This window comes from Eretmochelys imbricata, chromosome 2 (assembly GCF_965152235.1).
Source record: "Eretmochelys imbricata isolate rEreImb1 chromosome 2, rEreImb1.hap1, whole genome shotgun sequence".
NCBI classification, from domain to species: domain Eukaryota; kingdom Metazoa; phylum Chordata; order Testudines; family Cheloniidae; genus Eretmochelys; species Eretmochelys imbricata.
The window spans coordinates 2,633,089-2,647,282 of record NC_135573.1 but is presented as its reverse complement, the minus strand read 5'-3'; the positions used below and the strand labels follow the sequence as shown (position 1 = coordinate 2,647,282).

The window sequence follows — 14,194 nt, the reverse complement described above, 5'->3', positions numbered from 1 at the left end:
CCAGCCCCGTTTTCCCACTGCTGCCATGTCCCTCACTATAGGAAGTGGGAGCCTGATGTAAAACACGGCGAGAGACTGGAACATAGCACCGGGACAGGGCTGTGAGCACATTAGCTCCAAGGGGGTGGTGTCTCAGAGCAGCACAAACTCAACCGCCTCCTCCAAGGGAAGCAACGGTATGAAAACCACAGCTGAGCAAACTGCCGCTAAGTTTATGATCAGGATAGGCAAGGTGTGTAAATGAGCCTGAGGGAGCACAAAGGAGAAGCATGAGCAAATATGCACACGAGTGTGCAAGAGGAGGACTGTTTGCTCTGCTATTTTCAGGAGGTTTCTTTACTGGGACTTGGAAGCCGAGTTTGGAAGACAAAGCTAATGGTCTCTGCTCACTGCTGCATCAGATACCGTGGGTGGGCCTAGAAAGGTCAGATCAGCAGCCGCTTCTTTCCTCATCACACTACATCAAACACACACAACTGAGCTATCCGGTGCTGCTCAGCAGCGTCTCGCTCACCCACCCTAGCGCAGAGGCTGGGAAAGAAAGGTACAGTTCAACTGCGGGATTTTTGTGGGCCAGCAGTCAAGCCAGCCTGTGGCAGGCCCCATCTTACCTTTCTGTGCTCATGGTCTATCATGACATTGTGTGGTTTGACATCTCGATGCATGACCCCCATACTGTGACAGTAATCCAGTGCCTGGGAACATAACAACAGAGGAGCTGTCACGTCACTGACTAGCAAATCCCCCTGCATACCTAGACACAGTAAGTGCACAGAGATACCAAGTTTAAGGTTTGGCAGCACGGGAGAGATTCACGGGCTGTGCTGGGAATTAGCCATGCAACCTCAGGAACTTCATGGGCTGAACACCCAGGCAGCAGGAAGAGCCAACACCGTTTCACTGACATGAACCCCGAGATCTGAGCTCCACACGGTCTCCAGGCTCTGTTCAGGAGTAAGCCCTTTTACTGCCCCAGATAAGCCCATAGGATTGATCACCCAACCAATACACTCCCATCTCTTGCTTCCAAAACACAACCATCCTCTCTGCATTCCTGCAGGAGGAAAACAACAGTCCTTTGTTATCAAAGTCACTCAGAGGTGGGCTCTGCCAGGATGCTCTATGAAACATCCCAGTCGCATTAAAGACTATAAAGTGGTCTGCACTTTGGCTGCCCCTGCTGCACTGTTGCCAGTTCCACCCCAGCCCTGATCTCGGGTTCCCAAGCTGACCCTTTGTGACGATGTGACCCAGCAGGGAGGGGGGAGTGTTGACCTGGGAATGTGCCCTGGGGAAGGGAGACCTGAGAGCCTGTCACCTGAGCCAGGAGGGGGAGGGGGAGGTAACACCTCTGCCCAGGAATGTGAACAGAGGCTGCAGGAGAGAGCCTGTTGGGGGGGGGTTAGTTTCAGTTTGGGGCTGGGTGGAGAAACACAGGGAACCCCAGGGCTGGGGTCTAAGCTCCCTGCTCCCCCAGAAGGACTTGACTGAGGGGTCCTGGGTGTACCCACAAGCTCTGTTTTGGACTGTGTTCCTGTTGTCCAATAAACCTTCTGTTTTACTGGCTGGCTGAGAGTCTCAGTGAATCCCAGGAAGAGGGGTGCAGGGCCTGGACTCCCCCACACTCCGTGACAACTGGTAGCAGCGGTGGGATGTACTGCACCCCGTGAACGGCACTTCCTGCAGTAAGTGACTGGGGAACAGTAAAACGAAGGGGGAATGACGGGGACCGGGCATGCTGAAGAGTCAGAGAGAGATGGTTTCAGGGGGCGGTTAACCCCTGGGAGTGTGTGACCAGAGAGAAGGACTTTTGCAGTAACAGGGTCCCCCGGGGGATTGCAGCGAGCGGTCCCAGGGGCGGAGGAGTCTGCAGCTCGACCCTGGCAAAGAGGTGGTGACCTCAAGAAGGACTGGCACACGAGGGGTTCTCCTTGGAAACTGTGGAAAGCTGCCCGGCCTGCGAGTGGCCAGCAGGGAGATGTACGCTAAACGCCTTAAGAGCGACCTGGTGGAGCAGTGCAGGCAGAGGGGGCTGCGCATCGGGAGGTCCACCAAGGAACAGCTGATTGCCCACCCCAAGCAGATGCGCTCCTGACCATTTTCAGCCGAGTGGGGTTCCCCAAGGAAGTCTTGACAGACCAAGGCTCCAACTTCATGTTGGCCCTGCTCCGGTGCTTGTGGGAGAAATGTGGGGTCCGGCACGACTGGGCCTCAGCTTATCACCCCCAGACCAATGGGCTGGTGGAGAGGTTCAATGGGACGCTAAAGATGATGCTGAAAACCTTTATGAACCAGCACCCGCAGGATTGGGACAAGTACTTACCTCACCTGCTGTTCGCGTACAGGGAGGTGCCCCAGGAGTCTACCGGATTTTCGCCTTTCGAACTGTTATATGGAAGGAGGGTGAGGGGCCCCCTGGACCTGATGAGAGACGAGTGGGAGGGGAAGGCCACTCCTGATGGAGAGTCAGTGGTGGAGTATGTCCTGACCTTCCGAGAGAGACTGGCTGAACTCATGGGCCTGGCCAGGGAGAATCTGGCCAGAGCCCAGAGGAAGCAGAAGGTCTGGTATGACCGCACGGCGCGGGCCCGGGCCTACGCCACCGGGGATCCGGTGATGGTTCTCATCCCCGTGAGAAAGAACAAACTACAGGCTGCCTGGGAGGGCCCTTTCAAGGTTGTCAAGCAGCTCAATGAGGTAAACTATGTGGTGGAGCTGTCGAACCGGGCGCACCACCGCCGGGTGTACCATGTGAATATGATGAAGCCATATTATGCCAGGGGGAATGTGGTGTTGGCCGTGTGTGGACAGTGGGAGGAGCAGGGAGATGACCCTTTAGTAGATCTATTCCCTGGGACCAGAGCTGGTTCTCCCCTGGAAACAATTCCCCTCTCGGATCAGCTAACCCCTGCCCAGCAAGCTGAGGTCAGGGGGGTGCTGCATCCTTACTGACAGCTGTTTTCCAACCAGCCTGGACGCACTAATCTGACTGTCCACCGGGTGCAGACAGGGTCGCACCCGCCGATAAGATGCTCCCCCTTCCGAGTCACAGGGAAGACTGCTCAGGACCTGGAAAGAGAGGTCCGGGGCATGCTGGCTTTGGGGGTGATCCAGCCATCGGCCAGCCCTTGGGCCTCGCCGGTGGTGCTGTTCCCCAAAAAGGATGGGTCTGTCCGGTTCTGTGTGGACTATTGGAAGCTCAATGCCATCACTGTATCTGATGCCTACCCCATGCCCAGGCCGGATGAGCTCCTAGACAAGCTGGGGGAAGCTTGGTACCTTACCACCATGGACCTTACAAAGGGCTACTGGCAAGTGCCGCTGGATGCAGATGCCCGGCTGAAATCGGCCTTTATCACCCCTCTGGGGCTCTAGGAGTTCCTGACCCTGCCTTGCGGCCTCAAGGGAGCGCCGGCCACCTTCCAGCGCCTAGTGGACCAGCTACTGAGGGGGATGGAGAGTTTTGCCGTGGCGTATATTGATGACATCTGTGTCTTTAGCCAGACCTGGGAGGACCACGTGTCCCAGGTTAGACAAGTGCTGGACCGACTCCAGGGGGCTGGGCTGACTGTAAAAGCGGAGAAGGGCAAGGTGGGGATGGCTGAAGTATCTTACCTGGGCCATTGGGTGGGGAGCGGCCGCCTAAAGCCGGAACCAGCCAAGGTGGAGGTGATCAGAGACTGGCCCGCTCCCCACACCAAAAAGCAGGTCCAAGCCTTTATTGGGATGGCAGGATACTACCGAAGATTTGTGCCTCACTTTAGCGCCATAGCCACCCCCATCACTGAGCTATGCAAGAAGGGGAAGCCAGACAAGGTGGTCTGGACCGAGCAGTGCCAGGAGACTTTCCGGGCGTTGAAGGAGGCTCTGGTCAGTGGTCCAGTTCTGGCAAACCCAGACTTTGACAAGCCCTTTGTGGTGTTCACCGACGCCTCCGACACGGGACTGGGGGCTGTGTTAATGCAGGAGGATGAAAAGGGGGAGAGACGCCCCATCGTGTACCTGAGCAAGAAGTTGCTACCCCGGGAGCAACACTACGCGGCCATCGAGAAGGAGTGCCTGGCCATGGTGTGGGCCCTCAAGAAACTAGAGCCCTATCTCTTCGGGCGACACTTCACCGTCTACACCGACCACTCTCCCCTGACCTGGCTGCACCAGATGAAAGGAGCCAACGCCAAGCTCCTGAGGTGGAGCCTGCTCCTGCAGGATTACGACATGGACGTGGTCCACGTGAAGGGAAGTGCCAACCTGATAGCGGATGCGCTGTCCCGGAGAGGGGGCCCCGAACTTCCCCAGGTCACTGGTCAGAGTGACCCCGCTCAGTTCAGTCTCGAAGGGGGGAGAGATGTGACGATGTAACGCAGCAGGGAGGGGGGAGTGTTGACCTGGGAATGTGCCCTGGGGAAGGGAGACCTGAGAGCCTGTCACCTGAGCCAGGAGGGGACGGGGAGGTAACACCTCTGCCCAGGAATGTGAAGACAGGCTGCAGAAGGGAGCCTGCTGGGGGGGTTTAGTTTCAGTTTGGGGCTGGGTGGAGGAACACAGGGAACCCCAGGGCTGGGGTCTAAGCTCCCTGCTCCCCCAGAAGGACTTGACTGAGGGGTCCAGGGTATACCCACAAGCTCTGTTTTGGACTGTGTTCCGGTGGTCCAATAAACCTTCTGTTTTACTGGCTGGCTGAGAGTCTCAGTGAATCCCTGGAAGAGGGGTGCAGGGCCTGGACTCCCCCACACTCCGGGACACCCTTGGCCCAGGGGTTAGTGCTCTGCAGCACCGTGCAAAACTCCCAGGTTCAATTCTCAGTCCCAGACTCTCACTGGCCCAGCCCAGTGCCGAGGGTGAGACGTAGGTTTCATTTCTCTCTTGCTTCTCAAGCCCACGCATTCAGATATCCCTTCACAGGGGCCTCCTGTGACCAAGGAGCTGCGCAACGGGATTCCAGCCAGTCTGTGGCTGGAAGGGTGATGGCGGCAATGCGGGACCAGGTGACACCTAGATAAAGCGCTGACACCCCCCTTCACGCTGGCCAGTCAGCTTAGAAAACCCCATGCAAGCCCCATGCTGGCTGCTTGCATCTAACACCAACCCTGATACTGGGCCTGAAGCGGGGAAGGAGGATGGATCGCTTCTCAGGGTCACAGGACCTCAACGAGTCAGTGACTTTGGGACCTCCACATCCTGAGACATAGTCCCACTCACCAACAAACTCTACAGCCTGCTTTATCTGCCCGGGCTGAGATTTACCCGTGAGCGCCTTGTGTTGCTGCTCAAGAAGCCATCATGTGTGGCTAGCAGGCACCAGCTAAGTGGCTGCTGTTCCCTGCCTTTGCATTCTGACTACAGAGAGGAGACGTAGCACCTCACCCCAGATCACTTCCGATATAGAGCACCCCCCATCACCTTAGGAAGTTAGGGTGCGTCCCCAGGAAGACAGGCGAGGTCCCTGCCCTGCTGCAGGAGTTCCTCTGTCCCGGGGCACTCACCTTTAGGATTTCATACATGTAGAATCGAATGTCGAAGTCAGATAGTGTCTGATACAATTGCTGCAAGCAAGGAATGGGAGAGCAGTTACTGAAACGCCCCCACGCTTGTGCACAGCATCTTGTCGTCTCCTGTAAGAGCTCTGGGGCAGTGACATGCACGTCTATTGGCATGACAGCACCACTGCACACCACGTAGCAAGTCAGGGGCTCGCTAGCCCCCTGCACAACCGCAGGAATTGCACACACAGAGGAGAACTTTCGTGCCCAGACCTCAGGCCCTGAAACTCCAGGCCTGGCCAACCAACTGGGAATGCTCCTGGATGGGGCCCAGGGAGAGAAGCAATCTCAAAGGACTGGGTCAGGACTCAGGCCATTCTGGGCTCTTAAGATGGTAACCCTCACCCTGGTAGGTCTCTAGTGCACAGCCCACAGGGCCTGCCTCGTGCCCCAACTGTTACAACCAGGAACGATCAATACCAGGGATCTCAAACTCAAATCAACACAAGGGCCACATGAGGACTAGTACATTGGCCTGAGGGCCTCATCACTGAAACCTTTTCATACAACGATACAAAAGTATAGTCAAAAATGAAAACAATGAAGAGTAATATAGTGTGCTATTAAAAGTCAATGTATTAACTTTTTAAAAACTGTAATGCAAAGAGGGGTTTTAATAAAATATAAACACCTGTAACTATTCCTTATGCGGTCAGTAACATTGATGATGATCCACACTAACAGTCTATCAACATCGCTGTAATGGCAGGAACTTTTAAAAGTAACTATCCATACAAAATACACTGCCACTTTTAACAAACATTCTTCCCAACTACTCACAGCAAAGAATCATACATGCTGAACTTCATACCTCAGACTGCTTGTCTAGTCCATGAGGCCCCGCCCCTGCCCCGCTTCTTCCAACTCCTTCCCCAAAGTCCCCGCCCCAACTCCGTCCCCTCCCTGCCCCTATTCCAACCCCTTCCCCAAATCCCGGCCCCAGCCCCGCCTCTTCTCTGCCTCCTCCCCAAGTGTGCTGCGTCCCCGCTCCTCCCCACCTCCTGAAAAGTCCTAAACAATGCCAAACAGCTGTTTGGCTGCAGGAAATGCTGGGAAGTAGGCAGAGGAGCGGGGACGCGGTGCACTCGGGGGGTTGGATTCGGGGGGAGCTTGGCTGCCAGTGGAGTCGGCCCATATGGTGGGCCGCAGGAAATAACTCTGCAGGCCGCATGCAGCCCACATGTTTGAGACCCCTCATCAATACCAACAGAAGAGGAACTGAACCCACAAACTGGTCAACCTCACATTCCATGGATGCCTTCATCCGCACTCCACTACTCCCAGATCGTGAAATGGAGGTAGAGCAGATGGCCCAAGATGCTCCTGTCCTAGGCCTAGGAACAGGGAAAACTTGGTCCTACTAGATCCTGGCACTGAGGATGGAGTGAGAACATCAGTTCTCAAACTGTCCTGCACCGTGACCCCCTTCTGACAACAAAAATTACTACACGACCCCAGGAGGGGGGACCAAAGCCCGTGGGGGATGGGGGGCAAAGCTGAAGCCCAAGGGCTTCTGCCTTGGGCGGGGAGCATGTAACCTTAGCCCTGGGCAGTGGGGCTCAAGCTTCGGCTTCAGCCCTGGGCAGTGGGGCTTGGGCCCTGGATCCCAGCAAGTCTAACGTCAGCCTTGGCAACCCCATTAAAATGGGGTCGTGACCCACTTTGGCGTCCTGACTCACAGTTTGAGAACCCCTGAGGTAGAAGAACCAGGATGGAAAAAGAATGCACGACAGTGCTGAAACAACCCACAGAGGGCAGATGGCACCTGTCTGAGACAGGTCAGAGATGAGCCCCTTGGCACACAGGAAAGAGAGGGGGTCTGACTGTAACGTCAAGGAGACACTGGGGTTAAAGGACACTTCCCACTGAAAATAACACCAATGGGGACAGAGAGGGGCCTAACCACTACGTCACTTTCACAACACATACTAATAATAGAATCATAGACTATTATGACTGGAAGAGACCTCAGGTGGTCATCTAGTCCCACCCTCTGGTCAGACACACTTGTTTTTCCATTGTGAACCCGTTGGAGGCCTTGTCCCCGGGTCCAAATAAAATAATGCTCATTTAGCCAACTGCATTAGGTGCCTGTCAGCTTCCTCAAAGCATCACATACAGGCCCCTGCCAAAGACAGGACACAGGGCAGAGGTAGGCCACCCCTCTGAACAGTGTAACAGAGCTGGAGGGATACCAGCAAGATCAATCCAGTGCAGCAATTCCTATCCCATGCATCAAGCTCCTGGGTTCCTCCCCCAGATTTTAAGCCCCTTCAGTCAACAGCAAGAGCACATCCCTGAGGGGGTCGGTGATGACTCCAGGTCACAGAGTCAGCATTTCTCAACCCACCTGCACTGAAGGGTGACAGTAACCATTTCTGTGGCCTTGTTGGGCTCGGAAGCAGAGGCCCGCTCGAGGCCTTCCCCTCCCCTGCATGAGGCAATGAGGGGCTGGGCACAGAAGTTAGGTACTGGGCAGGAATCCGAGAATGACCTGATATTACAGGGAACATCTGCAAGTGGCTGGAGGTCACTTACCTTGAAGTCTGTGTTGTTGACATGTTCAAAGACCAGGGCAGGCGTGCGAGACTGTGAGGCAGCACCAGCCATTCCAAGGCAGAGAAAGAAAAGAAAGTGGTTTAGTCCTGCACACAGACAACAGAGCCAGCCAGGGGTTTAGCAAGGCAGATACAAGAAGCAGGTCTCTTGCCCTGTTTAGGGCCCAGAGCCCTTCACTAGCCACAGTGTGCTCCCATCTCAGTAGTGCTCTCCCTCTCAAAGGGTCCTGAGGAGCTTCACACGCAGCGTTACACTGCACACAGCTACACTAGAGAACTGGACTGGAAAGCCACCTGCGCCAGGATCATCTCCAGTTGTGTGTCTAGTGCCCAGCGTTAAGGTATTCCACACACCATAACACAAAAAAGCACATGCACACATAGATATTAATCACTTCACCAGCCAATGAAATGCAGCCACCTCTGGGGTGAGATGCAGCAAGTACTTAACAGCAATACTACAAAGCAGTTCAAGGCAGGCATGAAGGAAAACGCTGCATCCAACTGAGGTCTGATTTATCCCAGCGGTGCCCACCAGCACTGCTGCAGTCAGTGTACAGCTCTGCTCCAAGACGCCACCTGGTGGCTCCCAGCTTTGCCCTCTTTTGGCAGCTTCCAGATCCTGCATGCTCAGCTTTCACATGAAAAAACAATTGTTTGGTTGCCAGAAGCACACATTTCCCTTCGACTCTCCAACGCCAGCCAGACTCCTCCTGTTTCCCACATCACCACTGGGACTAAGGCGCCTGCAGCAGGAACCGAGCTGGCAAGTCTGCTCTTGACGCACAGGGCAGAATGGAACCCTTCTGACTCCCAGAGTTGCCCTGTCTCGGTGGGGACGGGAGGAGTAAATGCTCCTTTGGCCAGTACCAGAGGCAGGTGTGACAGACAAAGGAGGCTGCCATGGGGCATAAGAAGTGAACAGTTATTCTATTGTCACTTTTCTGATCGTAACCTCACTTTAAGCCCAGCCAGTGCTTCCAACATGAACCCCTCTTTGCAAGGGGTCAGCAAGAGCATGCCATGCTACAAAGATCACATCTGTTCCCTTATTGTAACGTGCTACATTAAAGGTGTCAGTCCAGGAGCGAGTGTCCAGTTCAAGACAACCAGCCCGTCTATAAAACAATCCAGAGCCAGAGCCTGAATAGTCCTGTTTCTCCACCATTCCCCGCGGAGCCGTCAGCTCAGCCCATGCCAAGCGTGGGAAGTGCCACCTAAAGCACAGACAGAAGCACTGGGGTGCAGTATCCTGTAGCCTCACTTGCCCATTAACAAACTCGAAGGGCTCCTAAGGGGGCACCTTCAAAATCAGCTTGTTATTGACCTGCAGGTTAGTGGGCAAGGCAGAGTCGCCCACCAGTGACCCACAAAATGGGACAGGAGAGCAGATGCTCCAAAGGGGAAACATCTCAGCTAATATAAGGTGACCTGGGGATACTCACTCCCCCCCCGACACAAAACCTCCTTTACCTGGGTGCTAGAGGGCTGCACACAGGCCCCGCCTGTTACCCCCAAGGCTCCTGAAACAGCCAGAGGGATCACTGCAGCAGTGGCAGAGTCTTCCCCCACCACCCATGACTAGAGGGCTGAACATATGGCCCTGACAGCTCTCCCTGCCCATAACTCCCTGTATGGGAGGCATGCTGCTGCCACAAGGCCAAGAAACATGTTCCAGCTCAGCCACAAGTCACTGGGCTTGATGCAGGAATCACTGGGTGAAACCATGGCCGGCATTAGTCACCGCAGACTAGGCCACTAGGACTCCTTCTCATCTTCAACCCCTTCCCTTCCAGCCCACGCTCCTTACCACGGGGTCTTTGACTATATCTAGCAGACTGATAATATTGGGGCCTCCTCGGAGATTCTCCAGGATCTTAATCTCACGCTTGATTTTCTTCTTTTTTACTGGCTACAAAAGAGAAAATAAGAGGGTTACCACCAGACAGACCTCACTGGACCTGTTTGCCACAATGACTTGGGTAGACAGCAGGGAAAACCTACATGGAGGATATGGGCTGAAGACAGTAGACCCCATCCAGTCTCTGAAGTGCTGTTCAGTCTGCACTCCTCCCCACGGAGAAGGGAGCTGCCGTAACACATTGTGGGTGGTGTGGAGCCATTGAAACAATGAGCTGCAATCAGGTTTCATCGTCCTGGGAGTGAGGACACAGTTACTGTTTCTCCTCTGGGCGGTGGGTAGCTGCACTGGTCTCAGCTTGTGGATTTAGTGCTGGATTGTCAGGGCTGCTGTGACGTACTGAGATGGCAACTGAGGAGCCTCAATGCTCACCCGCCACAGCATTCATGAACTCCACACACAGCACCACTGAGATGCAGCCATCTCGGGGGAGGGGAGCAGACGTTTCGGCCAAGTATATCATAAGAACATAAGAACGGCCATACTGGGTCAGACCAAAGGTGCCAGGGCCAGGGGCCCCAGAGGGAATGGACAGAACAGGGAATCCTCCAGTGATCCCTCCCCTGTCGCTCATTCCCAGCTTCTGGCAAACAGAGGCCAGGGACACCATCCCTCCCCATCCTGGCTAACAGCCACTGACGGCCCTGCCCTCCCTGAGCTCACCTCGTTCTTCTTTGAACCCTGCTCTAGTCATGGCCAACCTCGGCTGCTACTTTAGTTTTAGATCACAGCAACAACAAGGCCTGGTGCATCTGGTAGTGAGTGAGTGAGTGAGAGTGAGTGTGTGTGTCCCGTAGCACCTCCAAGTGGGGCAGAGACTGGCACATGTTAATAGACACCCCGCCCAACCTCAGAAGCTATGTCAGTGAGTGCCAGGTAAGTGGATGGTGGAGAAGAGAGGCAAAGAGGGCACATGTGGGGTTTAAATATGAGGAGGAGCACAGAATTTCCCTTCAGTCACGGGGGAATGTGCGCTGATCTTCCTGCCTCTCCCATGGACTCTTCATCACATCAGCTCTCTGAGCTGCGGGTAGGGAGAGGAGGACAGGACAGACAAAGAAAAGTTCTCCCTTCCTGTCTCATAACTACAGCCTTCCTCAGCAAAGGATCCATCACCCAAAGATCAGTAGCACAGGCCTCAAATGCACAGGGAAAGGGTGAACAAGAAGCACCAGGGGTGGGAACAGGATGGGGTTCAAGGCCCCCTGCCCAACATACCCACCTTAAGGATTTTCACCACAACTTTTTCATTGTTCGTGATGTTGATGGCTTCAAAGACTTCACTGTATTTGCCACGGCCAAGTTTCCGCACAAGCTGGTAGTCATCTTGGTTGCTGTACAAAAAGAGAAGATGAAGGAGGAGAACCCAGGTCAGAACCAAACACTGGGTCATTTTCAGAGAGCAGTTCTCCCAAAGATTCTTGTGAGGGCAAGAGAACTGGGAGCTGTTCTATAGCATATAGGGCTTCACAAATGTACGCACAAATCCTAGACCTGGTGAAAAGCAGCTGCCATTGCAAAGGAATACTGCTCTCTTGTGTACCTCAAAAGGACTCAAAGGGCTTTATGATTAGATACTAACAGAGAACACTTCACTCACCACTGAAATACAACCTTCTCTGGGATGGGACACAACAGCTTGTGACGAAGTGGGACTGTTCTTAATGTTTCCTCTGAATACTGTAGGGGTGCCTCAGTTTCCCCTATGCATTTCTTAAGTCTCTAGGGGGTGGGATAAGGGGGTGTAATTGTTGCAGAGCAAAGGGCCAGTGTACATAAATGGCCGACACTCTGTCTCCTGGCAACTGATGGCCTGGACTCTTCCCTGCTGCAAGGTGATAGCTAAAGGTGTTGGAGAACAAAGGAATCCGGTGACCTCCTGGCCTGGGAAAGGGACAAAGCCCAGAGGAGGAAGGGCTGGAGAGTGAGTCAGTTTGGAGTGGCTGGGGAATTGCAGGGAAGCCCAGACAGGCATCTGGCCTCCCTGCTGCTGCCCCACCGCCCCAAGATGGACCTGACTGTGGGGTCCTGTTCTCTGCACCTACAAGCTCTGTGTTAGACCATGTTCCTGTCGTCTAATAAACCTTCTGTTTTACTGGCTGGCTGAGAGTCATGTCTGACTGCGGAGTTGGGGTGCAGGACCCACTGGCTTCCCCAGGAGCCCCATCTGTGCAGATTCGCTGCAGGAAGCGCACAGTGTGAGAAGGGGATGCTGAATGCTCTGAGGTCAAGCCCAGGAAGGTCGAAGCTGTATAAGCTTCTTGCCCTGGAGACAGTCTGCTCACAGAGAGGAGGCTTCCCCAGAGTCCTGACTGGCTTCATAGGGAGCAGTTCCAGAGCATCGCCTGGTGACTCCATGACACAGCTGCTTAACAGAGTGTAAGTTCACAAGTGTGTGCGCAGATTATTGCTGGAAGAATGCAGCTACCCAGAACCCTGAGGGTAAACACTTCCATGCTGAAGAAGATGGTTTTGGCAATTCAAAAACGTGGCACTCTTCCCTTTGAGAAGCAGATGGAGTCAGGGCTCCTTGAGTCTATTGCCAGCTCCGCCCCCCAGCTACTGAGTAGCCCTGAGCAATACGTCCCCTCTTTGTGCCTCAGTTTTGCCATCTACAAATGGACAGTTGTGGGCTGTGAGGATTAATTCATTCCAAACTCCAACATCGACTGATGGAAGGCACTAAAGGAGGGCAAAGATTTACATGGTACTTGCAATGCAATGCTGCCCTCCTCTGTGCAGGGACCTGTCCATTTCTATTGATCTATAAAGGGTCATGCACGTGTGGAGCACTGTAAAAATAATCTTAACAAGGGGGAATCAGGAAATAATAGGATAAATACCACCCAGAGAACCTGCATTTAAGCTAAATCATCAGGGCTTCATGAAATTCACCTGAGAGGACTAAAGGAACTAGCAAAGCATTGGCAATTATTTCTGGTAAGTCAGGGAGGAAACGTATAAAGCCTCCAAAGATCTGATAAGAGTAAACAAGATGGGGAAAGAAAAGGAACAACAGGCAGAGAGTTTGACTTCATACATTGCAAATTACCAGAGTCAATAAAAGGAACTGATCTCTCAACAGAGTAAAACACGGGGAGACAAGTGGACAGCATGGACACACAAACCAACCATGTCAGGCTCAGCAAATGAAGGAAACATAGTGGGTTGTGTGTGAGAGACAGCAGGGATCAGTTCTTGTTCAATGGGAAACAAGCACAGGGAAGGTCCAGGTCAGTACTAGGAAAAGGTTCATTCTAGGAACAGTCTGAGTGGCAGAACAAGCTGCCAAGGAAGGACGTAGAATTATTGTCACTGGAGAGACGCGAGGTTTTGGATTACGCTCCCCGGGGGCTGGCTGGCTCAGGAGCTTAGGAATTGGACAAGGAACCTTTCCTCTCCAGGTCACTGGTCCCAGTCCAGGCTGTTCAGCGGCCGGCATATGAAACGGGGCGGGGAGTGCGGTATATCTCAGTCCCGTTCCCAGTGGACAGAACAAACCCAACACTGCAGTTAGCACTGACTGTTGCCAGTCCCAGCACAGCAGAGCAGGCCTGGTACTAGCTCACATGAAGTTTAAGTTAAAAGCTAAAGCTTATTTTACAGATTTACCTATAGTCATTAGCACTCAAAGAGCAGCCCACTTCCCCAGCGGTGAGAATTCCCATATTCCAAACCAGCCACTCACAAGAGTGGCTAAGACTCTCCAGACGAGGGTCATTTTTCAAGCTTACCACCAGCTCCACTGATGCTAGGAGCACTGGGAACCCTGCTATAGGGGCATTGCTGGCTACCAAGAGCATTTTCAGTGCTGTGTCATTTAGATCTGCTCTGAGTGGAGTGACAGGACTTGGTGCTTGTAACGGGGTGGCCACCCACTCCTGCCTGGAAGGGCTCAAAAGAGCCCTGGGAGAGGGCCGGGGCTGGGAGCCTTAGGCTGGGCTGATTGGGAGGCAGGCTCAGCTGTGCCCACGCCCCAAACAGACTCCACTGACCCTATAAAGGGGCTGCTGGGCTGAAGCTCAGGAGACTCCCTAGCTTCTGAGGGGGAGGGACCTGGCTGCAGGGACCTAAGCAGAGTACCTAGACTGGAGCAGGGCTGGGGAAGGGCCTGAGGAGCTGGGGAGCTCCAGCCAGGAAAGCCCCAGGCTGCAGCCTAGCATTAGGCCCACAGG

The 14,194-nt window shown here is 54.0% G+C and overlaps 1 protein-coding gene across 3 annotated transcripts in view; it reads right to left on the bottom strand.

Annotated features, from left to right (window-relative positions):
• The window catches only part of LOC144260832 (casein kinase II subunit alpha-like), a 61,294-nt gene that overhangs the window by 9,596 nt on the left and 37,504 nt on the right, over positions 1-14,194 (bottom strand). Inside the window, exons 1-6 of one of the 3 annotated variants that reach the window (XM_077809639.1) lie at positions 11,242-11,353; positions 10,103-10,254; positions 9,909-10,010; positions 8,079-8,129; positions 5,484-5,543; positions 612-695 (exon numbers count right to left, since the gene is read on the bottom strand). In XM_077809639.1, coding sequence (XP_077665765.1) covers positions 612-695; positions 5,484-5,543; positions 8,079-8,129; positions 9,909-10,010; positions 10,103-10,201 — 396 coding nt within the window. In that variant the 5' untranslated portion in view covers positions 10,202-10,254; positions 11,242-11,353. Of the gene's footprint in view, positions 1-611; positions 696-5,483; positions 5,544-8,078; positions 8,130-9,908; positions 10,011-10,102; positions 10,255-11,241; positions 11,354-14,194 lie in introns of those variants that run through there. The other 2 variants (XM_077809637.1, XM_077809638.1) reach the window with 2 other exon arrangements.